The sequence below is a fragment of the Kryptolebias marmoratus genome, linkage group LG6, assembly GCF_001649575.2.
Source record: "Kryptolebias marmoratus isolate JLee-2015 linkage group LG6, ASM164957v2, whole genome shotgun sequence".
NCBI classification, from domain to species: Eukaryota; Metazoa; Chordata; class Actinopteri; order Cyprinodontiformes; family Rivulidae; genus Kryptolebias; species Kryptolebias marmoratus.
In genome coordinates, this window is record NC_051435.1 from 13,440,843 (window position 1) to 13,468,067 (window position 27,225).

The window sequence follows — 27,225 nt, forward strand, 5'->3', positions numbered from 1 at the left end:
CTTACTGCTCACCTGCATGTGTTAGCTTCGTGTTGCATATTTAAGGACATTTTCTTTTAAACTTCAGAGTAGACCACCCTGAGAGAAAGTTAGTGCTAATGGATAGAAGTAGGTGCATCCATGTAAAAAATAATTCTTACTGTAACAAGTAAGGAGTAACATTTTACTGAAACATTTCTGTTCAGGCATGAGTATAACCTGGATGTCTTGTAGAACCACAGACTTCCCTCTCATTTAAAGTTTCCATTTGCAATTTTCACATAAGCACATTAAGCTTCTTTTCCTGGAGCTACACCACCGTGTAAATAAAGCAAATTGTGAATTGGCAGCAAAAATGGCTAAACAAAGAAGAATGCTTTTTCTACAATAATAAATGTTTGGTCAATCCTGCAGCTCTCGTCGAAACGTGACCTGCTCATTTGTAGTGGGACAAACAAGCAGGACTTTGAAAGTGTGCAAACTCAGCGAGCGCATTAATGTCTGAAATGGAAATAAACACGCGTGAGACAGCAGAGTTTTATTTGCTACCTGAGAGCAGCACATCAAACGCTGCCGGGGCTGCTAATGACAGGCCTCTGCATGTTTGTCCAAGCTCCACACTTAACCAGTACAGCTAATTATTAAAAAATAAACACATTAAAACAAAGCTGAACCATGAAGCACCAAATGCATGCAAGGTTCGTTTTAGCCTTTAACTGACAAAGGATAAATGGGTTGCCCTGACTTCAACATTTGTATTTAAAAAAAAAACTAAATGCTTTCCCCTTCTGTTTCCTCACATGTTTCTTGTGGTCGGGATTTGAGTGAAGAAAGGAGAACCCCACACAGAATCCCCACCCCCAACTTCCAAACCCACCTCCAGAAGTCACCACCTATCTGTCTCAGAGCAGTGCCATTTCACACAGTGTCAACCCACCTCTGGAATTTCAGAGAGGAAGACGGGAAAGCAAATTATGGGACACAGAGTGTAGCTGCAGCAAAGAAAAAAAAGGAGAACAGGACTGTTTCAACTCGGCAGGAGACGCTGACTTTGTGCTCTGAACATATACATGACATCCAGCACACCTTGTGTGAAAGCTCCAGTGAGACCTGCTTCCATCTGAGCTATTTAATGAGACTAAATCCCTGGGAGGGATAGTCAGAGCTCCCAGACCAAAGTCAGCTTCCTGGGAATCAAAGCAGCCCGGCTGCTCACAGTGTCAGACATGCAGCCGTTTACTTTGCTCGGCGGGTTTCTTCTCCTGCTCTACATCTCCTCTGGCAGCACAGAAACTTATAGGTAAGTCAGTCAAACAGAGCTACAGAGCGCGTGTTCTGTGTTTGTGATCTGCAGCGAGTTCAGACTGTCCTCGGATGTTTACTTTGTCCTAAACAGAAAACTAGAGGAATGTTCGAGTTTGATTTCAGGTGTCTTTACAGGAAGTTTTGTGGGGAGTCAAAATGAGAACATTTCCAACACTTCTTATTCCTAGTTCTTCCGTTTCTAAATGGGGCTTAAAGAGTGGCATTGTCTTTTTAAATCAAAAACGTGCACTTGAAACTTTTCCATAAGAATCTGCTGTTTTGATGGCATCCACCCTGCTGCTCCTGCAGAGGATGGTGAGTGTGCATCTGCTAAATCTGGCACAGCAACTGTTAATAACCAAAGAGCACCTGTCACACTTTGGGGTCCCTTCTCTGTGGGCTATTCCTGTTGATTTCTGTCAAGTCTCAGATTCCTTCAGTCCCACTGGAGCCCGAGCTGCTTTTATCATTCTAACTCCCACAACACCTAAACATCTGGGATATCAGAATTTAGTTCTAAAACTAAAAGTTAATGTAGTGATGCTGAAAGCTACAGTTTTTGATTTGCAACTCACCTAATTTAATTAGCAAGCCAAAAATACACTTCCTGCAATGCAGTCTCTGTTTACTGCAGGTTATTTCAGTTGCAATGCTAACTCTTTAACTACAGCTTAGAATAACACTAGATTTGCATCTCAGTCGAGTAACAAGACTCCCAAAAAGTTCAAAGTGAAATTGAGTTGTGCATTTGGTGTCAATATGCACTGTGTGGAGCCTCTGGTTTGTGTGTTTTACTTTACATCCTGTCGGCTGGCTTTCGCTCCACAGGGAGCCTTACTTCTATCCCTGAACAAGCCTGTGAGGAGACACTTTATATGGGCTGTTTGTTTTCAGAGCCTTAATTAAAAAATAAAGAGATAATAAAAAAGATAGCCTGCTTACAGCCATGGTTCAGATGTTTTGAAGTGAGGTTCTTTGAAAAGTTTTAAATTACCTCACTTTAGGCACTTTGACAGAACAATTCCACCAAAATTGTCGAAAAAGAGCATTTCATCTTTATGCTACCTCTGATGGTTCACAAATCACTGATGGAGCTGGACACGTCCCACATAGACTGGGAAATGAAGCAAGAATCATGGAACCTAAAAAGAACCTTGTGGAACCTTGTATCGTTTTCAAAACATGACAAAAAACCTCAGCTTAGTGATCCTCTTTGTGGTAACTAATTTTTTAAACTACATGCAAAGTCGCTGTTTGTCATCATTAATTTTCCCTTGGTAATATATGTATCTGTTTGTTGTTCTTTAATCTCACGCCTGGGTGGCTGCACAAACCCTGTTACTGCCTCGCTTCAAGGAACTGCACCCCCATTGCCGCCTCGGCCTGTTCACAAATCACTGAGGCGGCCAGAAGGCGTCTAAACCTAGGCTTGAAGTGTTTTGTAAAAGTGCTTTTGATTCTGACTGGATTGACAAGCTAACAACAAGCCTGAACAGGGACAGGACCATCTAAAAACAACTCCAGTCTCAGAAATGTCACTTTGGTTCATGCCAGCACTAATTCCCTAAACAATCAGTTTTACATTGCCGGATTATTCTGGCAGAAAGATAATATTTCTGCTGTAATTGGCCCACAGGCTGCATTAAAGTGCTACTGTTAGCTGTAGCTATTTCTGCTTTCAAATAACCATTTAATGGGAAAATGACAAATGTAAAAGTCCATAAAATAATGTTTGCGTGAACTGCAAAATTTTTTTAAACATAATTGAAATTGGAGTTCTTTTAAGACAGCAAGAATTACTTGTGGCCTTGCTAAAACTCATCATTAGACCATAAATTAAACTCTGTTTCTCCAAACTGAGGTCATTCAAAGAACTACTGTATGTCTACAGGTGAGATAGTGATTGTTCGTACCAACTCCACAGAACGCCACTTGAACTAAACTGAACTATCACTTTAAAGTCTTTTTGAATGTGCAGATCTGAACAACAACATTTTTTAACTGTCATTAGTGTTTTGTTGTGGCTGCTGAGGTAATGTTTTGGTCACAATGAAGCCCAGATTGCTATTGTATGTTTCTTTCTTTCATCAGAGTTTGTTATAAAAAAAGACTGTTATTTTACCATTTTTCTTCTACAAAGGCACTACCGACAAGTCCTCACTGGAAACCAGCCTGGTGTGTGTCGTTATGGCCGGAGACTGGAGTGCTGCTACGGCTGGAAGAAAAACAGTAAAGGGCAGTGCGAGGGTAAGAGCTGTCCAAATTTAGAGGCTGGGTTTTAGACTCGTACCTCACAAAGCACTTTTTGAATTACCCAAGAATAGTTACAGAGAAGAATCTGAATGTACTGCCTCAAAACCATGCATATTGTTGTTTTTTCATCCCATTTTCTTAACCCACAATATATGGAGGAAATGCCTGAGTACTAGAAATGTGCGGTTTGAATACAGTCCATCAGTGTCCACCACTAATATTTCTGGTGGTATTTTCTTCCTGTTGAATGTTTTACCAGCTCAGTGTGAGCATGGCTGCAAGCACGGCGAGTGCGTTGGCCCCAACAAATGCAAGTGTTTCCCTGGATACACCGGAAAGCAGTGCAATCAAGGTGGGTGCACGAGGTCAGCGGGGAGGGTCTGGAAAACGCCGGTCAGACGGAAATCCAAATGATCTCATTCCCAGTGAATAAAGTCTCTTCTTTTTAAGTGAACTTATGACATCAAATGTAGGACGTTTAGCTAACAGGATGCCATTCTTCTTGTTTCCAGATCTGAACGAGTGCGGCCTGAAGCCTCGGCCTTGTGAGCATCGCTGCATGAACACCCACGGCAGCTACAAGTGCTACTGCCTCAATGGGTACATGCTAATGCCTGATGGATCCTGTGCCAGTGAGTCCTGTTGCGTCGCGGTCTTTTCACATGTTGAGATGAAGCACTGAAAATAAAGCAGAACACAGCACGCGCATGTGAGAAAGTGAGTTTATCGTGTTGGTGTAGATTCCAGGTCCTGCTCGCTGGCTCACTGTCAGTATGGCTGTGATGAAGTTGAGGGGGAAATCCGCTGCCTCTGCCCGTCTGCAGGCCTTCACCTCGGACAAGATGAAAAAACATGTGTAGGTGAGCTGCCACGATCGCAACACACCTACTTATAAACCCAGCACAGGTTTTCATTTCTATTAAAATGATGGACAGACTTTGGCTTTTATTGTCACATAAATGAGATCATATACTCACTGGGAAAAGTTATAGCTTTTGTCTGCCTGGCTTATGAATCATGGATGCAATTAGGTTTTATTTCTTTCCACAAAACTTCTTAACCTGTTTCGGTGCCAGACCAGCATGATCACACACAGGGGAAGTCATATAGTAAACCCAGATGATCGTATTTCATTGAATTCAAAATGTTCAGAAATAGATCACCAGCAAAATAGGTTTTTACTTTGAAAATGTACCAAAACGTAATCATCATCAGATGATCCTGAGAGAAACAATACTAACTGTATGTCACATAAAAGTTCAATCTTAGTTCATGTTTAATGGCCAGCATCAATTATAGAAAAAAACATAACTGATTATAAGTCTGGATGTTCAGCTGTCAACCAACAAAAAGGACATTTGAAGTCATTCATTCAGGTGAACCAACTACACGGCTGAATGAAATTTAAAAAATGCAACTATCTATTTCTTGAGTAGTAGGCTTAAGACAAGGCCTGTTCTGCGCTGTGTCTAAAGTTTTAATGACAGCAGGATCACTTTTTGGCCTTTTTTTAGTTTCTTGTAAGTGTTAAATAACATATAAACCTGTAATCTGTGCACAATGTCTCAAACATTACCTGAAATGGGACGAATGAAGCCACTGGGAGGTCATGTCTGAGATCGCAGCGATCACAAAGCTCCCCATGTGCAGATTAGTGACTCTGCTGGAATCCCTGGAGGCACGCAGCTGGACGAGACAACAGTGGGTTTCTGTGCAGCATCATTACAGAGATGCATAAGCCTCTTTCCTGTTTGTTTGCTCAAATACTTTAGAGCAAACATCCACCTGAAAGGATGAATGGAAACTGTTCAGTGTTCAGAGAATAGCACTGCCTTTTCGTTCATCAAGAAAAAAAGGAAGTTTATGAACCAGGATTGTAAAAAGGGCAAACTAGGGTCTATAAAGTCCCAAAGGCAGATAATGTTCTGTTATCAAATAACCAATTAATGACGCAGATAGTGTAACAGACTAAACACTATCAAAAAGTTTATTTGTTGTGCAATCTGATCACAGTATGATCATTTTTTCCTTATTGAGCTTAGTAAACTAGCATTACTATTTAGAATACCACAACATAAAGTCTAACATGTTGTCAAAACTTAAAAATACAAGTGACAAAACTGCCTAAAATGTCAACGAGAACAACCCTAATTTATTCTGCTAATTTTCTTTATTCTCTTTGGGTATCTGTTTAAATTTTGCCAATCTGTTTTGTTTAATGAAATGGTAGATTGTCTAAATTTTGCGCCAGTGAAGTTGATCTGGATTACTTACAGGAACTGATTAAGCTGCTTAGTGTAATTACTAAATCTGCAAACGTGATCTTAACTTGATTAAAAGCATGTGATCATTTGAACTGAATTTAATAACAGATTGAACTATACAGCATTACTTTGAACTCAAATGTTTGATTCCACATAACTAATGGTACTTGCTGATATAAATTAGTCTTAGCAGAATAAAACACTTTGTTATGAGGCAATAGTTAACTAATTCTCTAATTTGCTCCAAAATGAACCAAGAAATGATGTGCATATAAAAAACATATTTTACCATGTTATACACACTGTGTTCACTTGAGTTACATTCACAAACTGCTTTTTTACCTGCAAATTGTTTTTTGTTTTTTTTTCCCCCTGTTCAGATATTGATGAATGCGTAACTGGTAAGAACCTCTGCCCTTACAACAGACAATGCGTGAACACCTTTGGCAGCTACTACTGCAAGTGCCAGGACGGCCACGATCTGAAATATGTCAGCGGCAAATACGACTGCGTAGGTAAGGTCCATGAGGGGAAACATATGCAACTAATTCCCCTTTTGAAGGTACAAAAAAAAGGGTTCTTTTTTTCCCAGATGTTGACGAGTGCGCAGCCGAAACCCACGAATGCAGCCAACACGCTGTGTGTCTGAACACCCGGGGATCCTACAGGTGCAAGTGCAAGTCTGGCTTCAGAGGCAACGGCTTTGAATGCTCTGGTGAGATCTAATGTCTGCCACAGAAGCTTATAATACAGCTCATTTGAAATTGCTCTAAAAGGGGTCAAAAGCAGACGGGTGGGGTCTTTTCCAAATCAAAGTAGTATGTCAAATAAGTCAGGAAGAGTTTTACAGCTGCATATTTCATTTGGACTCAATCAGCAAGCTGGAGTCCTGCCAACGTTCGTTTCCTGCCTTTGGACTTCAGTCCTGTTTTGCAGACTTTAGCGGTAGAGGCACAGATTGAAAACACACCTGCGTAAATACGACTTGCCTCCAGCCCTCTGCAGAAAATGAGAAGAAAAAAAGAAAGAATAGAGCTTTAATCTTCAAACACGGCTGAAGTAACAGATGTAACTCGTGTAGCCAAATGAGAACTGACAGCAGGTTAGGGGTTTGATTGCAAATAAAGATGCTTTTATTTTTGTAGTCAAACCGTTTTATCAGAGACGATGGGATGGAGACAAAGGCAGTGCCGATGATTTCATCAACGGTGAGACTGTGTGGAAAACCAGCTTCAGCTGATATCTCCGTGCCCTGCAACTGGCGTTTATGCATCTCTTCCTTAGCCTGACGCTAATGAACACCTTCTCGGTCTCTGCCTCCATCGTGGCTGGAAATGTTTGCCCACAGCCTTCGCAGCTTGATGCATCCTCAGCATGACATGTTTTATATGAGAAAATGTTTTTGCATTAATTATTGACTGTCACAGCCTTTCTTAATCTGCATTCAGTTTAGTAATTGTAAATTGTACTGGCATGTTCATTTCTTGAGCTCATAGAAAAAAACATCTTGTTTGGGAGTCTCTACCTGCAAAGAACTGATTATTAACTGAGCTAAAGCTGCATAAAAACATACAAACAACAAACATGTCTGAGTCCTGGTAAAGTACTACTCTGTAATTGCGTGTCCATATGTCTTTTTTTTTATTTCTTTTCCTGCTCGCAGCCATCCCGGACTCCCAAGTGAGGCCTGGGATTCTGGGAGGTAAGCCGGGCAATGAGGACATCAAAAACACCATCCCCGAAACAGTTGCGACGCCGCCTCCTCAGGTCCGCCATCAACCTTTCGACTACGATGGAGAGGTCTACATCGACCCCCAGACGGAGGAAAGAAAGGAGGAATTTCCTGAGCAGGAAGAAGAGGAGGAGGAGGAAGAGGAAGAGAACCAGCTCAATCCAAGAGGAGATGTTTTCAGTGAGTGTCTTTGTATTTAGTGGAGATTCTGCTCTCGTTTTAACATCTGGTAGCAAACACAAGCTTCCTTCTAGGTCAAGTCCTTGATTAGAATAAAGACTAGTCTTTAGCTCATCAATTTGGTCAGAATTTAGTTTCCCCAAACTGAGGATGTTCACAGGTAAGACACTAATTGCTCATAACCTTTCAATAGAATCTGACATCAAAAAATCTAAAGCATTGTTTTAAACGTCTGAAAATATTAACATAAAAAAATATTCTTCTATTACTGGCTAAATTTGATCAAATGCAAACGTTTCAATAAAAACCTGTGCAAAAAGAAAGAGGTCATCAGGTAGTTTTCACTTCAGTGAAAATACCCATAAGTGAGGTTGCCTTTCAACACTAACCTTGATCTTTATAAAAACACAAGTCTCTGTGTTAAACTTAAGATAGCAAGAGGAGACAAGCCCAGAGACATCCATCACCTCCAGGGAGGAATTTTACTCCTTTGGCATGTGTGAGCCCAAGGATAAAAATTCATCCTGTGCCTGTGTCCCACCCCAGAGGAGGAGGGTGAGGAACAGGGTGGGGTGGGGTGGGGGGAGGTTGCACAGCCCCCAAACCTTTTATTATGTTTTCCCCAAAACAGCTGTTGTGCTAAAAGACTTGACTCCCCGTAGGAAAGCCTGTCATCAACAGGCTGTGGCTCTATAACACCAGCCGACTGTAGCTGAGCAGGTTCAATAACCCCAGCTGTCACTCCTCTGGGTGTCAAAGGCTGCTTTTCAGGGAGGGGGGGTTGGTTGCAGGAGCTTTGAACAGCTTGGGGTGGGGGGTTTTTATCCTAAAGTTGTTGCTCCGTTTCAAGACTACAGAAACAGGAGGACAGGTCTACGCCTGTTGGCGAAAAGCCCCTCTTCTACCTTTTCTACCTTTTCGTGGAAATCGCTGTTTCAAAATACGTTTCATATATTGTAATGAAAAAACTATATACTGCACTTCAAAATGCTCATTATTACTAATACAGTTCTGTGATATAGTGCTGCAATTTAAAACTTGTTGACAAAGCCTGACATGCAAACCCTTTCTAAAGTAAAGCTATGTAAATAATATCAGCATCATTCATTATAAACCGAAGTTTGATGTTTCAACAGAGGGTTATGTTTACTGAAACGACCAGTATTTAGATATAAATGACTGGGGTAGAGCTGATTTTACACTTCTTCAACAGTATAGTATTTACATTTACTGTGTGGCAACTTGCATCCAGCCTTTAATAATCCTAATCCTCAGTAAAGTAATAAATAATCACAGCAGTGGAGAAAAAAAAGCATAAATTATTTGTAGAAAAAAAACTTAAATTGTTTGATGTATGATGTAAAGTGTATCCAGAAAACAGATATCCATTTTCAAACAAAAGTTTCATGCTTACTGACAATTTAGCATCCCACAGTTATTCCAGAAGAAAAATGATGATCTGCTGGAAGTGCCTCAAGCTGCACTGAAAGAGCTAAAGCTAGCTGCTGCTGCTGTTACTATTTCCATTTGAAAATACCCATAAAACCTGAAGTAAATAATCATGTAATGCACAATTTGCATTGATGTAAAGGTTTATAAACTAGTGTTTGCATGAAAAGCTATAGACTTTTTTAGGCTAAAGTTGTTATAAGACAGTAGCAATTCCTTTTGGTCTTGGCCCCACTAAGAGTAGCTGTTAATTTGTGAATCTAGTAAGAATTAAACTCTATTTCTCTAAAGCTACATCAAGTAAATTATCAATTGTTCATAACCTTTACCACAAAACCCGATTTTAAAATATCTAAGCGACTGCTTCAAACCTTCAAAGTTCCCTGGGGATTTTTGGAGGTGCAGTGGTTGAGCAAATGTTCTCTGTTGTGTGCCACTTTTACCTTCAGGAAATCCAACTCTAAGTCTCTTGTTGAAACTCTTCACAACAGGATTTATAGGATTTTCAACATGATCTTAGTACTGGAATGCAAGTGTCTCAGATGAACGAACTGCATAATCTTTCAACAGGATGTTTAACAGTCAGAAAACCTCTGTTTTGTTTGGTTTTTTTGAAAAAAATCTCACTTTTTTTTTTTCCTCCCGTCACATTTCCTACAATTTCAGAAGACTTTGAGTCTGTGTTTGGCCCGGCCACAGAAATAAAAAAAATCCACATTGAACCACCTGAGGAAGGTAATTAAATATATGCTCCAATATCACGGCGATAATGACTATTTATGCTTTTAATCTGAAAATGCGAAACTCTTGTTTATTGCCTAGAATATTTCATGAACTGCAACTTTGATCAAGGAGCATGCGAATGGGTCCAAGACAGGGCTGATGACATGGACTGGATCGTGGCGTATCATGATAACGGTAACAAAATAATAACACAGAATACTTTTGGCTCTCGTGTTTGGATTGAATTACCAGTTAAACCCCTTCAGGTGCTGAGTATTACATGGCTTTGAGCGGGCTGCTTGGGGAGCAGGAAGACGTGGCCAAGCTGAAGCTGCTTCTCAGTGACCAGCCCCAGCAGGGCAGCTTTTGTCTCACCTTCGACTACCGCGTGGTGGGCCATAATGTGGGCGCACTCCGGGTGCTGCTGGATAACCACGCTTACCCGGTGTGGGAGCAGAACCAAAGCAAAAACCAGAGCTGGCAGACCGAGCTCCTCACTGTGGCCTGGAAAGACGAATCCCCACAATCTGTGAGTCATCTGATCATTTCATACAATGAATGTTTGAGAGAGTATTTTAAAAACATCGAACCAACTAATAGGAGCATTTCTACTTGTCTTTCAGATTATCTTTGAGGCTCAGCGTGGGAAGGGCGCTGAAGGCGAGATAGGGCTGGACAACGTCACATTGACCTCGGGGACCTGTCAAGAGGATGTAGGCCCAGTCTTTTAGGAATCCTCAATTTGGATCAAAGATTATGCCAACGTGTCTAGGATTCCTGTACTCTAATAACCACAACAGCACAGTTGAAAGCGAAGAAATATCTACAACCAATGGGTGCATGCAAGTTTACTTTCACACCGTGCTGCTACGTCGATCCACCCTGCTACATTTTATATTTTGAATTTCTAGTTAGTCTCACAAAATACAGACAACTCAGATCTCAGGAACAAGTGGAAGAGCTAACTCTGTTAGTTGGGTTTGACAGTATTGTGCTGAAGTAAACCAAAGAAATATCAATGAAATGTAATGTGAATTTCTAGGGAAAGCATATCTCATATCATAAATGAGTAACGTTTTTGAAGGCTGTTTTGTTTAGGTCCTTAAAGGTATCAGTGCATAGGTTATGTGTTGCAGAAATTGTACTGAAATTATGCTGTATTGTTATATTAAACCTTTTTTTTTACATTGGCTTCTGTTCTTTTTTTTCTATACACAAGACTCATGTTTCATAGATAAATATCAAAATGCTACTTTATAGGGCTTATTTTAGGTCAGCAAAAATAAATGTAAACCAACTTCATGAAAAGAACTACAAATGCAAGTGGATACACTGAGCATGTCTTGTTCTACGTTCACGGAGCTGTGGAGCCCAAACAGTAAAAGCTAAATGCCTCCCTCTGGTGGCAAAAGGTTGTTACTACAGAATCGTAAAGGATAACTCGTATATACAATAAAAAAAATAGAAAATAAAAATGCCAACATCAGCCGTACAATGTTTTTTTTTTGAATATTATTAAGTATTCTATGTTAGAAATAAAAACACTTTACGTAGAAGCCGTCTGTGTCTGTTGCGTTGGCATGATCACGTGATCTGGCGCCGCTGAAGCTATCGTTAGCTCTTTAGCAGCTAGCTGTGTTAGCATTGCCCCTCTGAGCTAAACCAGGAAACGGAGCGACCTGACTTTATCTGGAGCTGTCAAGCGAATGCATTCACATCATTTTAGATATTCCGTGTCTTTTTTTTTTACTGTTGACTCAAACTGCGTCAGACTCAGACTTTAAGGTACGTTTGGAGCAGTCGTGATTGTTACTGAATCCGGGCTCGTTTATTTAGTATTACTCTAATTCCAGCTGGTATCTCCAAATTAGCTTAGCTTAGCTAACAGCTAGCTGGTTGGTGGGCTTAGATCGGGCTACATCGATTTGATTTAGTCACGAGCTAAGACTTAATGCTCACATGTTTAGTTTTGATTGTTGTTAGTTCTGTTTTTTTTGGAACTGCGGCCCAGATATATGTGTTAAATAGGGAAAATGACAGCTTGACACTGTGTTTCAGCAGGTTAAATATTATCTATACGGCTGCCAACATCAACAATAAACAAATGAGCATGTGACCTGGGACTGGGCCGAACAGCACATGATCTGGACAAGTGGAGGAGGTCAAAACAATCAGGGGTAAGATAAAACCTGTGCTGTACAGTGTCATTTGTGTACTGTTCATTTTCAAAATATTATTGTTTTTTTAATCCCTAACAATGCATTTGTCTAACAGGTAAATAATTTCAAAGTGATTGATTAGGAGTCTGTAGCCATGGCAGCAAAGAAATCCACACTGAAAGTCATCTTGCTTGGCGACGGTGGGGTTGGAAAGAGCTCCTTGATGAATCGCTACGTCACCAATAAGTTTGACGCCCACCTTTTCCACACCATCGGCGTGGAGTTCCTGAACAAGGAGCTCACCGTGGATGGGTGCAAGGTCACCCTCCAGATCTGGGACACTGCTGGCCAGGAGCGCTTCCGCAGCCTGAGGACTCCTTTCTATCGTGGCTCTGACTGCTGCCTGCTCACTTTCAGCGTGGACGATAACCAGAGTTTTCTCAACTTGAACAACTGGAAGAAAGAGTTCATCTACTACGCCGACATCAAGGAGCCTGAGAAGTTCCCGTTTGTGGTGCTGGGCAACAAAGTGGATGTGACAGAGAGGCAGGTGTCCCTGGAGGACGCTCGGCAGTGGTGCCAGGAGAATGGGGACTACCCGTATTACGAGACCAGTGCTAAGGATGCCACCAATGTAGCGGTGGCCTTTGAGGAAGCGGTGCATAGAGTATTAGCGATGGATGACAAAACGGACTACCTCATCCCCACGGACACGGTCAAGCTCCACAGAAAGCCCCGCTCTGCTAACATTTGCTGTTCTTAACATCCAGGAGCTGCCACTAATAACCCTCCATCATGCCTGTTATGTGACGAGGCTGTAGGCATGTGACACTGTAGTAACAAACTATGCTACTCGCTTTTTGATTTTCCTGAAGGCTTGGTGATTCTAATTGTTGGACTTCAGCCTAAAACACTAAACTCATCTAATTGCAAATAAACCGTGTGGCGCAGTGATTCAGCTTTCCCACTTTTTAAAATTCTGACCGAGAAATAAGGAATGAAAACAGAAGCTGCTGGTGTTGGTCAAACATTATCTCTGAACATTAAAATCCTCCACATCCCTCTCAAGTGGTTACGTATTAATGGACAAGAAACATCTTTAAATTTTATGCACAGAAGTGTAACACTTGTGCCAATAATTAAGCATCTAAGCCTCACTCCCGCAATGCAACTCTGCAGAGTAACTACTTCTATATATATTTAAAATTTTAGCTGTATAGTGAAAAAAATAATAATTTATACAGTCCATTAACCTTGTGTGTGATAATTACGAAGTACTGTAGCTCAGGTTTTCCTTTGAAAAATCTAGTGAAGAGAAACTTTTATCACCTTAAAGTTCTGTCTTTGTACAATTTGCAAAACGAATAAATCGAGGCTTATTGTCCCACTGGAGATAAACATCACATGCATGGCATTCTTTTTTTTTTTTTTGTAAAATTATTTTTCTGGAGTTTTATTTTAAGTTTGTGAGTGGGTTTTACTTTAAAACTTACAAAGCACTATGGCAGTTTTTTTTTCTTCTTTTCCTTACGAAAGTGTAACGAAGCAATCATGATTGTCTTTTTCTCAGTGGTGGAGCTATTGTTTTAAATAACCTTCAGTGCAACCTCTTAACATTGTCCTATATGTACATTAAAAGTCTTTAGCTACTATCTAATCATTTGAAAGTGAAGCAGACATCTTCAACTGTTTCACGTTAAAATTATTACGAAGTTGTAAAACTGATATGCTAAATGCTAAATAAACACCCTCAGAACTGTCTGATCAGCTTGTTTTGTAGCATGAATACTAAAGAATGACTCACTTTATTATTCTAAAGCTAATCAAGAACCACATCCTGTCTTGGTGCTCTGCTCTGTATGTACTGCAATGCTCTAAATTCATGAATAACAAGGACCCTACTTGTGCCACAGCATGATTTATGTGTATTGTGTTATGTTCGCTCATTCTTGGTAATTCTTTTTCACATAAAAAGAAACTAGATGGCTATAGCCACAATGAAACTCAAAGGCACCACATCAGACATTTTATAGAATTCAATTGATGTGTTCGCGCATGAGGAAGAGAAAGAAAAGACAAGCATGTTAAATATGTACAGCAAACAGAAGCCACTGAAGTGATTAACTCAGGAGATGTTTCTTCCCAAGAAACTGGACTTTCCTCTCGAATGCCGTCGAGCGGATTGGTGAGTTGACTTCGTAGAAAGGATTCATTGCAAACTGGAAGTCAAGAGCAGAAGTAGATGTCAAAGGATCAACAGGAAAAGATGGCAGGCGCCTAGTAGTTATCTTGATAACAGAGAATAAACCTTACCTTAATGTATAAATCATACACATCATTAAAAAAGTTTTTGATTCCATCTTCTTGTCGCACATCATGCAGCATGATGAATCTTATATGTATGGCAAACAATTAAAGAAAACAGCTAGGAGAAGAAACTAAGAGACTAATGTTTGAAATTATGAGTAAACTGATCTTATCTTTTTGAAATTGTGTTGTTACTTAAAGTAAATGCCAATATTCAGTTCAAAACAGTTTAAAACTGGCTACAAAAAACATTTATTTAAACTTGTATTAGTCGTATTGAATCGTCACAATCCTATGTCCAAACTACAGATATGTACCTTTGAAATACGTTTATTTAAAAAGTTAACGCATAAAGACCTGTGTGCATTATAACGGAGTGAAAAGAAAGAACAAAAAAAAGAGGAAAATAAAAACAAGGAAGTTGGGTTATGAAAAGGATATGTCCTGCTGTGACGAAGGCGGACACAAACCACTCGTTGAACTTGTCCACAGTTTTCAGGTACATGCTGTTGGACAGCCACATGTTTTCATCCACCAGATCCAGGGCTGCGTGTGCAATGAACTGGTTCAGGTGGCGGTGATCGTCCTGTGGTCAGAGAAAGAAATCTCCTCAAACAGAGTAATAAATACAACAATGACATTATTATTTATATCGAAATAAGTACAATTATTTACATAAATTGCTACAGCAAGTATATTATAGAAAATGTGATGGATTGTGTTTCTAAACTTGTGTTTTAGGCTGCATCAAAACAGCACATTATGGTTACTTATCAAATATAAGGCCTTTCACAGTAGGTGTTTTGGGCGCTCGGATAATTAGTACAACAACAGTAATAATACCTTTGACTCAGGCTTCCCAGCTGGCAAAAACTCCATCTCAAACACGGGATTGTCATGATGACCAACCATGACAAAGTAAAAGCTTCCCGACATCGTTTTGTCCTCGTCTTATCGAGTCAAAAACACCCTACAGTGCATAAAAAACAAAAGCATTGGTCAAAATAACGACATCTTTAGACGTACTATAGCAGTCATGTCAAACAAAATTATCGCTAGTCAGTGAATGGCAGACGCTTTAAGTGATAGATGTTGTTTTATAAGAATATAATTAATAAAGGAAAGTAAAGCTGTGCAAAGTACGTACAGTAAATAAATATGTTGATAAACCGAATTTTGTTGACTCCGTTAATTCTGCTTCCTGGAGATGTGAAAGAGCAGTCGCACAAAGATGACGACACAGGCAATGCTCTTTAAAAATATTATTATACGTTTTCAAACGATGCTATGACAGATTTTTTTTTAATCCTATTAATAAAATTAACTTTTAACTAACTATCATAAAATTAAATGATAAAAACGTATTGGCTGTTTTGTTGTTGTCGTTACGTCATAATTGTGCGCCTGTCCGTTGACAAATTTAAATGTTTTGGGACGCCTCTTTAAAAGAGACGCTTTCTGGTTGTCAAAGAGCTAAAGAGCAGACGTTAGATTTTTTTTTTACCTCTTTAGTTTTTAAGATAGAAGAATGAAAGTCTGATAACAGTTAGTAACATTATAAAAGTTATTAATAATGAGGGGGTTTGTTCGTTAACGTGCCGTGTTATTTGTCAGGATCTGCAGCTATCATGTCCACATCGTCCAGGGAGGATGGTTTATCCACAGAAGAGCTGAGGAAGAGGCTCTATCAGACTTTTAAAAACAAAGGAGTGCTCGATGCTCTCAAAGTAAGTCGCAACACCATTGTTTAGCTCTGTAATAACTCTTATTTTTAACTAAATCCATCCTTCTTTTTCTTCCTTTGAATCTGCTTCAGGCACAGCTGCGAAATCAGCTCATCCAGGAGTTAAAGTATCCACCTTTGACAGGACAAGATCCAGTTCCCACAGCAGTGACTGTGAAAGCAGAACCTGTTTTACTGTCAGCCTGTAACAGCATAGTGGCGGATCATCTCCACACATCAGGCTATGAGTACACTCTTTCTGTATTCTGCCCTGAAAGTGGCCTCAGTAAGAGCCAGGTGTGTATGAATGCTTCTGTATCTTTTATATCTGTGACTTAAAGTGTACGGATCGTAGCTGCAGATAATGATGTTGGTTTCTGTTTTATCTGAGCAGATTTTAAAGAAGGAGGACCTCCTCCAACTCCTTAAAATTAGTCCTGCATCACCCCTTTCCTCGTTCACGGTGAGTAAAAATCTGATCTATTCTGAACTACAAATAAAATGCTCTCTAAACTAAGCATAAATGTACTTTGTGATAAGAACTATTGTCTTCTCCAGGTAAACAAAGAAAACAATGATAAAGGTATGCCCAATAGACCTCTTCTAATAAACTCCTCCTATTTCCAAGTTATGTTCCTAATATTTTGACTGTTTTCAGGGTTTCTATTCAGCCTTCTGACACAGCTGATGAACAGTTCTGCTCACAGCCTCCGTCATGATGTGGAAACCCAGACAGCCAGCTTATCAAGTTATGGAGAATCTCTTGGTATGAAAATCTGTTACCATTTTGGTTTCAAGTTACATTTGGCATGATTTTAATAAAAGCATCCTCGTTTTCCTTCCATTCACAGTCGAGAAGATGAAAATGATCGATAAGGAGTATCAGGGCCTCAGTTCCAGTGAGGACAAAGTGTTTTCTTTCCAAAGAAAACTGGATGCATATCGAAAAGAGGCTGAAGCCCAGATGGAAGCAGAAATGAACACAAAGGTATGCGCACACAAACATCTAACACGGTTTGATAATCAGGCTTTTGTTTGGTTTCATATCGATATGTGCTTCAACATTTTACCTTTTTTTTCTTAAGCTGCAACATTTTAAAGAAGTTGAAATCGCTAAAGTGAGGGCGGAAGAAAAGGCAAAGTGTCATAAGGAGTTTGATCAGCTGAAGCAAGACCAGGAGAGGACTTATGAAATGAGGGCGAAGGCGCTGATGGAGCGGGAGAAAAACGCCATAGATAGATTGCAAAAACAGCAAGAGGTAAAGCTTTGCTGATGTTTAGTTTTTCTGTAGCTGTCTCGCAGGATACAGTAGTACTCTGTCAAGTCCAGATATTGAAGTCCCCTTCTAAAAAAGCTTTGATTTTATATTTATTTTTCACTGAATGCAAATATTTTATCACTGAAGATAACCTGCTGATGTAGGAGGACTGAAGATGATTAGGAAAGCTACTTTTCTCCTGGAACCAGCTTTGTGTTGATCAAACCTTTTTTTTTTTAATGGAGTCCTGCTTTCCTTACTTAGCAAATTCTTTGTGGTGATTCCTCTTCTGTTTCTCAGCAGGCAAATCAGAATGTATTGATCTTTGGATAATGATGACGTGGTCAGTTTTATTGCCCTGGTCCTGCTTTAAACACAATGGTTCCTGTTTCTACAAATCATTTTGGAAGTCCTGTGAATTACTCCCTTCATTATGTTTCTTTCTATTTATTTTACCTAAAACAAATACGTTAAACAGTGTTGCATATAAAAATAGGGCAGCACAGCCATGCTTTAAAAGGTAAAATCACTGCAGGTTTATCTTCTTGAACAAGATTTTTATGGATAAATCACAATGACTAAAACAGCCCAGTTACTCATCTAAACTTTCACCATATCTGAAATGATTGTAAAATTCAGTTTCCATGTCAAAACTTTCTGGGTTTTTAAATGTTTCAGAACCTTCAAACCTTCTGATTATTTCCATATCTTTACATGTAAAATCTAAAACAAACACAATGATTAAAGAATGTTTAAAAAAAAGAAGAATGATGGATTGCTGAGGACTTCCAAAACTGAATTCATGTTTAACAAATTTAAGACTTTAAGGGCAGCAGATGATTTTTTTTCCCCTTTAAATTATATATGTACTAATATGTAAAACCTCAACAAAGAGGCTTATTTTGTGCCATGATTGTAACAAGTTATAATTATGCTGTTTGTTTTTATTTGTCCTAGATTGAAGAAAAAAATATCTACATTCAGAGACAGCTGGTGCTGAAAGAGATCGAATCCCTGCGTCACAGAGACAATGAGCTGCGGCTGAGAATGGAGGCTTTTGATCAGTGAGAAACCTTTTGATAAATCTTTTTTTGTTTTGTTTTTCCCCTCACTGGTTCATACTGAATGTCTGTGTGTTCATTCGATGACAGAACCTGTCAAATCCACGCAGAGAAGGTCAAGACTTCCGACGAGCTGCTGAGAAGGAGAGAACTGGCTGTGAAGACGTTGGAGGACACATATGACCAAAAGCTGAAGAATGAACTTTCTAGGTGGTTTTTCTTATGTTGGACACAGAATGTTTACCTTTTTAAGTTTTGTTTCAGCTCATTTCCTCATAAATAAATGTAATTATTAGGTTCAGTTTATCATTTTTTTTTATTGTCACTTCTGTGTTGAGTTAAGATCATCAGTCATCATAATCCTTATCAGCAAACTTTAGAAATTTATGCTGGAATTGTTTTGGTGCTGTTAGTATCATTCATACAGTTTAATTGACCAAATAATGCATTAATTTAACTAATCTTGAATGGATCTATACTGTTGTTTTTGTGTCAGGTACCAGCTGGAGTTGAAGGAAGATTTCGTAAAAAGAACAGAGAACCTCACAGAGAGCGAGAACAGAAACAAAGGCAAGTATTTCAGTTGTTCTGAGAGATTTTTTTTTTTTTTTTTTTATGTATTTGCTTCTCTTCACACTTTCCTTTCCCTTCACGTTGTTTTGTTCTTCAGTGGAAACGGCTCGAATCCAAAAGGAGTCGGCTGCGATTGACGCCAGATTAGAAGAGCACAACAGAGCGTGTTCTGAGCTGAAACGGCTGCAGGTAAATAAATCCCAACCTGTTATTTACCAGCGTTGTTAAACGGGCAAAAGAAAGTGACTGATACTGCTGTAACTTTGATTTCCAGACAGAATGTTTAACCTTTTTTTTTGTGATTCTACATTACTTGGACTTGATGCTACAGGGTGATTCTTAGCTTTTATTTGCCTTCTGTTCTTCATGTCTCATTATTTTATTTTTAATTTGGTCTTGCTTTTTTCTGTCCCAGGGTGAGCTAGAAACGGCCCAGAAACAGATTTTCCTGCTGACTCAACAGAAGGAACTACTAACGGAAAGACTTGAGAGCACAGGCGACTATCTTAGCTTGAAGAGAGGCAAAGTGGAGCTGCAGGGACAGCTGCAGCTGCTGAAGACACAGCTGGAGGAGACGCATGAGGAGAACCGGCAGCTCCGTGCAGGTACCCCAAACACTTTATATCAGTAGTAGTGGTAAAAATTGGACAATTTAATTCATAAAACATGAAAAAGTGTGCAGCTGAGAAGTCGCTTTCCTTAAGTTGTTTTCAGACTTTCAGAGTCTGAATCCAATCAGGAGTTCATTAGACTGAGAAGCATTCATCCCAGGCTGTCTCACCGCCTCTGGTTGAGTTTTTCTGACTGTGTCTCGCCTACAAACGCGTGGCTTCTGTGCTGCGATCAGAGCTTTTCCGACATTCAGTGAGTGAAGACGAGTGGAGTGAGCAGAGGCAGAAGGCACCCTTTACCTATAGTCAACAAAATGTACCCGTTTTTTGAGCACTTTTCTTAACAAAGCCTCAGAAGAAGAGATGGGGTGTGGTCTGTCAGGTGGAGCTTTACTACATCTATTAACGTGTTTGAAGAAAAACGGCTTTCACTTAAATTTAAAGTCGGGTTTGAAGGTTAATAGAGATGAAGTAGGCTGTAGAACTCCACAGTTTAATAAATGCCTTTTATGGAGAAAGTCATATCTGTTTTTGTCACAAACTGCGACCTGTGGCTGGTTGGCAGGGAAATCTGTCGTCTGGAGCATCAAAGCAGGTCAAGAAGTAAACAGAGAGAGAGTAGACAAAAGCATACACAACTCTTGTTGTTGTTGTTGTTGTTTTGAGCCAGCAGTTAAATCTTATTTTTAAGATTGTTTTGAGGTAAAAAACATAGATAGATAACAATACAATTGACTTGAATGTCAAAGAATCAAATGTTACTCCTAGCCTGAGTGATATTACTTTTCCATCCTAAATCAAAATAGAGTGCTGGGTATGTAGTTTGATAGTCTGACTTCGCTGACCTCTTCTCCTCCTTTTTTAGAATTGCTCAAGCCGTCCAAAGAACAGCTGGCCTTGCAGACGGAGCTTCAGAGGCTGCAGAACACACGGCGAGTGGACGAGGAAGAGTTTAACAACCAGAAACAGGTGCTGCAGACGCAGCTCCACGCTGAGGTCAGCCCCTTCACACCAGATGTTTAACTGTGGGAAACTATGCCGTTTGATTTTTTTTTACGCATCTTTGCGGGATTAAGTGTCTTCAAGTCTGGTGACTCATTCAGATCGAAAGTTCTCAAAGACACTGAGTGCAGATAACAGACTGCTTTAAGATGCTGTCGTCTGCTCCTGCAGGTGGAGCGGTGTGCTCAGTTTAAGGCTCAGCTTTTAGAGTGTGAGGAGAAGTCACAGTGGATGACTAAACATGTTGAGGACATCAAGATGCAGCTTCGCCAAACACACCAAGGTACCACGTGATGGGAACCATGTTTAACATGTCTTAGTGTGGTTAGTCACTTCTAAGGATGGTAGTTTTAGTTACGCATGTTAACAATATGTGTGTTGTTAACTCTTCAGCTTTTTGTACAATGAACCTTTCTTATTTTTTTATGGGTTAAAATATTTGGCATTTGTCAAATATTCTCCTGTAGTCTTGTTTTTTACTAATATAGGAACTAATTTAATTTTTTAAAAAAACAGGAAAGAGACACATTTTCCTTGTTTTTTAGATGAAATGTGCATGTTTTTATAGGCAATAGCTGAACTTCCTTTTTCCTCTGATCTTTCGTGGTGGTTGTTCTTCTGTATTAGAGTTCATCACCCCTTCTGTTTGTTTTTTTCCTCTTTCCTCTGTGTGATTCAATCAATGATGGCAGCTCTCGAAAACGAAGTGCTGCGTAACCCCAAGCCCTCTCTTGTCGACCGCTCCGTGCTTGAGCTCGGCACCGACAGGCTGGTTCCTCCTGACATTTACATGGACGGAGCTCTGCTGAGGGCGCGGCTGGGTTACGATGATGTTTGTGAAGCAGGTGGGCCCTCGAGAGGACACAAGCCCGCCTGGAGCGATCCCCTCGACTCTGACATGGAGCTCGTGGCCCAAGCCAAGGCTCGGATCCAGGAGCTGCAGGAGGAGGCAGAGGTCTTGGAGGAAGCTTACAGGAGCTACCAGCAGAGGGCAGTGTACGCCACCGTCTCACACATGCTTCCACCAAAAGCCCTTTCGCCTCAACAAGCATATCTCTCACATTCACCCAGCTTTCCTCGTAGAAAACAAGACTCTCAGCGTCGTCACGTCCGTTCAACACACAAACAGAAGATTTCACTCAAACCACTTTCTCCTCAACGTGTCCAGTCCCCCACCTTGGTGTCTCATGATGCCCAAATCCCCTTCCTGTCTGCACAGCGGGGAGTTAGTGTTTCAGAAGACCACAAGCAGCCCCGGGCAACAGTTTTTACTGATTATGGTCACCATTTGGGGACTGAATCTCCATCTCCAAGAGATGAAGAAACTCAGAATGAAAGTTCTGTCTCGTCCAAACAACTTTCCTGCACATCACCGTCCACTTCCAGGAGGAAATATCAGGAGGAAAGTGCAGAAGGTATCTTTTCAAAACACTTTAAAAAGAAAAGACTTATTTTATTTTATTTACCTGTCAGAAAAATGGCAAACAAAATTGTTTGAAGTTGTCAGTGCTAATATACTGTTCACTGTATTTAAGTCTCAAAACTAAAAATTAGCATTTAAATCATTATAGTTCATCTGTTTGAATCTCTACATGTCATTTCTGGGCTCTTTATCTCTCTCTCTCAGCATTGTTTTTTTTATATTCCCTGATTTAGAGGCAGCTGTGTTTCCTCAGCCGCTGCCTGACAGACGGCTCTCTCATGCCCCCCTCAGCGAGGCGGTGGCCCCCGGTGACTTTTCTCCTGAGCTCAGTCCACCTCAGAGCCCTCAGCTCAAGAGCACAGCACGAGAGCAGTCCAGGTACCGTCTGGCACGACTTTGGCGAGGACGGCGCAACATTTATTATACGTTTATCGTCGCTGAATGCTGACGCTGTCATGTTCCTTCCAGCCCATCCAAATTACAGCCCGTGTTCTCCAGCTCAGAGTCCTCCCCACAGCCTGAGAAGATCAGCCTTGAAGATCTCACAGGAAAATTATCAGGTATCCTGAGGCAGCAACACGCACATGTCAGTGTCCAGCCCTCTGTTGTTGACCGATGAGAGGCAGTAATTGCTCCTCGTGTGGAAGTAATGCGATGGAGTTTTGTTTTTGAGTGCATTCCTTTTATAGATCCGTCGTATGATGCTGGACTGTCTCTATGGGACACAGATGTCCTAACTTCCCTCAGAGTTTCAAACAGGAGCATGCAGGTGTAAATTCTGTCATCTTGAAAACACGTCAACCTGACGACGTGACTCCAAAGGCAACTGGACTTCTGTTTTCGATTCTTAAAGTCATTTTGCTTTTTATCATTTCGATTTCTTGATTCTAAACGGAAATTTCAAGCGGAGATTAAGCTAGAAAACCTTGCTCTGCATCCTATCAGGCAGGTGCATTTATAGCTTATGACTGTCACACATGAAGTTAGTGGTGCAGAAGTGCTAAAAAGTTAGTTTTGTTCCAGCACAATTTAACAGTTGATAATTTGTTGTTTTATTAATAATTGTTAATGTAATAAGCCATGTTCAGTGCCGAAGACTTTTCTTTTTTTTTTTAAATATTTGAGTGACTGGCCTCCAGCACGTCCCTTCAGTGGCCTTGCACAATAGCGAAGATGAAGGACAGCTGATTATGTATTCTGCGCCGCTCCTCTGGCTCTGCTGCTTTATGGTGGAGCATAAAAGCTCTCTTTGTGTGCGTCTCCCTTCAGAGCCCGGCCACATTCCAGAGCTTCTCCTGGACACTGCTGTCCCTCTCTCTGAGGAGGCCCCCGAGGCCACCCCCAGCCCCCGCCCTCGAGACCTCCCAGAAGACCCGGTAGATCTGCGCAATCAGGCGGGTGAGTGGTTAGTCCTACCAGTAATGACCCGTGAGCTCGGGTTGGCCCCAGATGACGAGCGCTGATTGGCCTCATTCTCACTGTGCCAGGCTGTCATATTTAACTTATTTTGTGGCCATGTTTGGCATATGTCGTGTGTTTAAAGTAAAATAGGAGCCAGCTCATGTCACTCCATATGTCTCCAGAGGGTCCAAAGGCTTCAGGTAGCTCTGCCAGGGTGGTAGAGGAGAGAGAGGACGAGGAGCAAAAGTGGGAAAAAGAACGGAAGGAAAGACAAGAGCGAAGGCAGAGGGAGCTGGAAGAAGCCAAGGAGCAAGAGCGGCAAGAACTGGAACGATTAGAGGAAGAGATGGTGACCACTGCCGTACTCCGTTCTCCTTAAACAAATCCTCTTTCTGAACTTTGCATATTAAGTTAACCTAAAATAAATCCTCACTCTGTCTAATCAGCTGTTGCAACAGACGGAGCAACCAGAACAGGAAGAAGAAACCGAGGTTGGGAAAGGAGAGGATGAGGAGCAGAAGGAAGAGTCAAAAGATGACAATCCACTGGAGAAATACATGAAGATGGTCCTCGAAGCAAGAGAGAAGCAGCATCAGCATGTGAGTTGGGCCCATATTTGCCAGAAGCTTCTATAAGAAACTTTTACCTGAATGTTTGGCTTTTTTGTTTGTTTTTAAGAATCCTGTAAGACAGGAAGCAGGAAGAATGAGCCCTGAGGACAAGAGTTTATCTGAGGAGAAAGAAGAAAGGTGATAAAACTTTCAATAAGACAGCCTTATCTAATAAACCTATTACTACTTTATAAATAAAACAGTTTGTCTCCCATTTCAAAGCTGTGCTGTTACTTAAGGAAAGTTAACAAAAGCTACGTAATCCTTTCCCAATGCACCTGATTGGGATTTAATTGCTTTTGTGGTTTTTAGTTAATTTAAAAATGCCATTCTATTTTTGGGTTTTGGGGGGGTTCTTTTTCTTGAGGATTTCATTCGTTAACTTTATTTATTTATTTTTAGCATTGCAGCGTTTTCGCTCAAAGAGGACGAAGAGGATTTCTGGTGAGACGATCATCCCGGAGATATGAGCAGAAATCTACTCGTAAAGTTTTAAGGTTTTATTTTTTATTGTGTATTTTTAACTTATTGGTTGTACAAATCAAATGAATTTTTACCAGCTGTAAAGGAATAAACACTCATCACAAGAAGTACAAGCTTTTGCTGCATTTTTATTTATAAAAGGAAAGAAAAACAAAACAAAAGTCATCAGGACAATCGAGTTGAGTCATAAAAAAGGTGTTTCCAGTCAGACATGGTTCTTGTTGGCTGATTGACGTCTTCCTGGTGATTGGTGGACAACTTTTTCTTCCTTTTTGGTTCATTCAAAACAATTTTTTTTTTTTCCCCCATTTCCATTTTTCTGTTCTGCCACTTCATGCCCATTTTACATTCAACAATGAGAGATTCTAACCACAGGTTCACAGAGATACTATTTAACAAATTGGACAGCATTGGTCTTCATACTTTGGCTAAAATTGACATTTTTAGGTCCGTTTTTAAACAACCGGTGGTGTGTTTGTTTGCAAGGAAGCCCTTGACACTCGTACAAAACTCATATTACCAGGCAAAAAAAACAACTTTTAAAATAACTAAAATAGCCTACAAACAATAACTAATCAGCTATAAAAAAAGAAAGAAAAGGAATTAATAATTCAGTTAGAGGGAAAAAAAGAAACGCTGCCTACTATTGATGTCAATATAGAAAACAGTTGTCTTCATGCAACAAATGAACTCCGCTACCAACAAAACAAAGATAATTATTTTAACAATTTGAAAACTGAGTTTTAAACAAATTAAATTTAGAAAATCAGTACGAGGCTTCAGTCCTAACAATGACAAAACCCTACAATTGTAACATATTTACATTTCTTTCAACTAATAGTTTCAAATGCAATAAACATGGGATGGTTATACTTTATTGTGTCGATATTACAACAGCTGGTTTCTGTAACAGGAATGTTTGAGTCTCCTCACTGACAAACTGACCTTTTTCGCTTAATTGTCTAAATTAATTAAAAATGAATCAAAGTTTATAGATCTGTCATGAATTGTGCTTTTTATTACCGGTAGAATGCATACAGTATTTAGTAAACAATTATCCTTATGGCATTATCTAACAGTTTTTTGCTCAATACTGCTGTGATAAAAGAGGAGCTTCTGAGGCTTGTTAGATGCTCTTAGCTAAAACACTGTGTGTGTCTGTGTGCTATATTATCAAAAGACGTTGCTTTACAAGGAAAACGTGGTTTGTGTTGCCTTAAGCTCTAATGCACACCTGAGGTAGAGGTAATGTAGGCCATTATTGTTAAGAATAACTTCACCAGCTGTACAACAAAACAACAAACCCTCAAATAACAGCTTTTCCAAGAAGGTTATGCAGTTAAATTCTTATGTATGACTGACTAGGTAAGTAGAGCATAAAGACCCAACTCTGACTTGGTTTTAGATGCATTTTACTAACATTATTCGTGTCTCAGTTGAGTGGGATGCACCAACTAAGATTGGATGTAAGGGCTTCCTTCTTGTGTTTAAGTCATGTATATATATTTTTTTTTAAACGGGGGGAATCAAATGCCGAAAAAACCGTTTTCCCGGATGCAGAGGATTAGGGGGGGGGAAACAGACGGCGCAAAACAGGCTGTAAACCAAACAGTTATGAGCTTTATAAGCATAGTGCAACATGTCGACATTCACCAGAGAAATCTGGCTAGAAGAAAAAAGGGGGGAAGGAGAAGGAAGGACAACAACGGCATGAATATCAGGACTGTGTTTCCCGACAAAACAAAATGTCAGCATGTTTGTAGCAGTGGTGAAACAGTTCTTGGTAAGTTAGTGCAGAAAACAGCACTCGTGCATTAGTTTGTTAGGAGCCGGATTAGTACTGCACAGTGTACGCAGTTGGCAGGTTTTTTTTGTAGCTGAGTCACCTAGGTCCAAAGGGGCCACAGTGTATGCATGTCCCTGTATATATGTGTGTGTGTGTGTGTGTGTGGAGATTTTTAGTGCGTAATATCCTTATGTGTAGGAATTGAGGCATTCCTTTGAGCGTGAGGTGATGTCCTGCAGCTCCCGCTCTTCCTTCATTTTGATGTCTTGGTAGGCATGCATTTGACTGGCGTCCTTAAGGTAGGCCCAGTTTGCTGAGAGAATCATGAGGAAGTGGATCTGGAAGAGAAGGGTGAGGTGGATGGCCGGTGAGCATGTCAGAGAGATGCAAAGCAAGCTACGGGAAATCAGAGCTAAAGTCAAATCATGGACGTAAACAAACATACAGTTAAAAATATAACCGCGTGACAAAAGGCATTACTGAAACAGACATTATTGTTACAAACATTTTTAGGATTACGCAGAGAACTACAGAGAGGAAACTCTCACAGCAAGAAAGTGGGTGATGGAAAAAAAAAGCCAGAGGTGAAGCATGCGAGCTGTCTGTAGCTGTAAAAGAAGGTTAGTGCAAAGCGTGAAGCGCCGCATTTTGTCAACTTGCTCCATAACGCCGTATGCTCGTTAGGAAAAAAAAACAACACAAAAAGGGATAATTTTGTAAACAAAGATTGTTTATTTTATATAGAAAGTAAAAGCTACAGTCTTGTAAAACTTAAAGAAAATTAAATATATGAAAAATGAAGTATAAGTAACCTTTAACAAATCAAAAAAGAAAAAAAAAAAGACTTGAAAACTGTAAGCATGCAGGCTTTATGTTAAAATGAACAATTGCTCCTTTATGGGACTTTGAAAAAAAATAAAAAATAAAAAGTATAAAACTGT

At 40.1% G+C, this 27,225-nt stretch overlaps 5 protein-coding genes across 8 annotated transcripts in view; 3 read left to right on the forward strand and 2 right to left on the reverse strand.

Moving 5' to 3' along the window:
- Positions 1–878: 878 nt before the first annotated feature.
- egfl6 (EGF-like-domain, multiple 6) lies at positions 879–11,075 on the forward strand. Of its 3 annotated transcripts, none has more exons than XM_017422606.2 (13): positions 879–1,279; positions 3,425–3,531; positions 3,797–3,889; positions 4,050–4,169; positions 4,278–4,397; positions 6,182–6,316; positions 6,394–6,516; positions 6,947–7,009; positions 7,465–7,713; positions 9,829–9,897; positions 9,985–10,080; positions 10,152–10,414; positions 10,509–11,075. In XM_017422606.2, the coding sequence occupies exons 1-13, from the start codon at positions 1,206–1,208 to the stop codon at positions 10,614–10,616; spliced, it is 1,620 nt and encodes a 539-aa protein (XP_017278095.1). In that variant the 5' UTR covers positions 879–1,205; the 3' UTR covers positions 10,617–11,075. The 3 variants fall into 3 exon arrangements, with proteins under 3 accessions (XP_017278095.1, XP_017278096.1, XP_017278097.1); XM_017422607.2 differs by having other exon boundaries at positions 9,832–9,897; XM_017422608.3 differs by lacking the exon at positions 6,947–7,009 and having other exon boundaries at positions 880–1,279.
- Positions 11,076–11,510: 435 nt separating this feature from the next.
- Positions 11,511–13,805, forward strand: rab9a (RAB9A, member RAS oncogene family). 2 transcript variants are annotated; one of them, XM_017422587.3, is made up of 3 exons: positions 11,511–11,670; positions 11,944–12,062; positions 12,160–13,805. In XM_017422587.3, the coding sequence occupies exon 3, from the start codon at positions 12,199–12,201 to the stop codon at positions 12,805–12,807; it is 609 nt and encodes a 202-aa protein (XP_017278076.1). In that variant the 5' UTR covers positions 11,511–11,670; positions 11,944–12,062; positions 12,160–12,198; the 3' UTR covers positions 12,808–13,805. The 2 variants fall into 2 exon arrangements, with proteins under 2 accessions (XP_017278076.1, XP_017278075.1); XM_017422586.3 differs by having other exon boundaries at positions 11,947–12,062.
- Positions 13,806–14,055: 250 nt separating this feature from the next.
- On the reverse strand, positions 14,056–15,650 carry trappc2 (trafficking protein particle complex 2). Its single transcript, XM_017422588.3, has 5 exons — positions 15,499–15,650; positions 15,195–15,321; positions 14,793–14,937; positions 14,358–14,443; positions 14,056–14,263 (listed from the first exon to the last, which is right to left on the reverse strand). The coding sequence occupies exons 2-5, from the start codon at positions 15,285–15,287 to the stop codon at positions 14,165–14,167; spliced, it is 423 nt and encodes a 140-aa protein (XP_017278077.1). The 5' UTR covers positions 15,288–15,321; positions 15,499–15,650; the 3' UTR covers positions 14,056–14,164.
- Positions 15,651–15,772: 122 nt separating this feature from the next.
- On the forward strand, positions 15,773–25,031 carry ofd1 (OFD1 centriole and centriolar satellite protein). The gene is made up of 22 exons (XM_017422696.3): positions 15,773–16,078; positions 16,168–16,371; positions 16,469–16,537; positions 16,633–16,657; positions 16,733–16,840; positions 16,926–17,062; positions 17,160–17,333; positions 18,291–18,397; positions 18,485–18,604; positions 18,891–18,964; positions 19,065–19,156; positions 19,383–19,572; positions 20,444–20,574; positions 20,752–20,863; positions 21,273–21,995; positions 22,237–22,381; positions 22,472–22,563; positions 23,273–23,401; positions 23,587–23,753; positions 23,851–24,003; positions 24,083–24,153; positions 24,418–25,031. The coding sequence occupies exons 1-22, from the start codon at positions 15,980–15,982 to the stop codon at positions 24,461–24,463; spliced, it is 3,168 nt and encodes a 1,055-aa protein (XP_017278185.1). The 5' UTR covers positions 15,773–15,979; the 3' UTR covers positions 24,464–25,031.
- Positions 24,607–27,225, reverse strand: part of gpm6bb (glycoprotein M6Bb) — a 30,151-nt gene continuing 27,532 nt past the window's right edge. Inside the window, exon 7 of the mRNA XM_017422697.3 lies at positions 24,607–26,622. Within this exon, the coding sequence (XP_017278186.1) occupies positions 26,473–26,622 (150 nt within the window). The 3' untranslated portion in view covers positions 24,607–26,472. The remainder of the gene's footprint in view (positions 26,623–27,225) is intronic.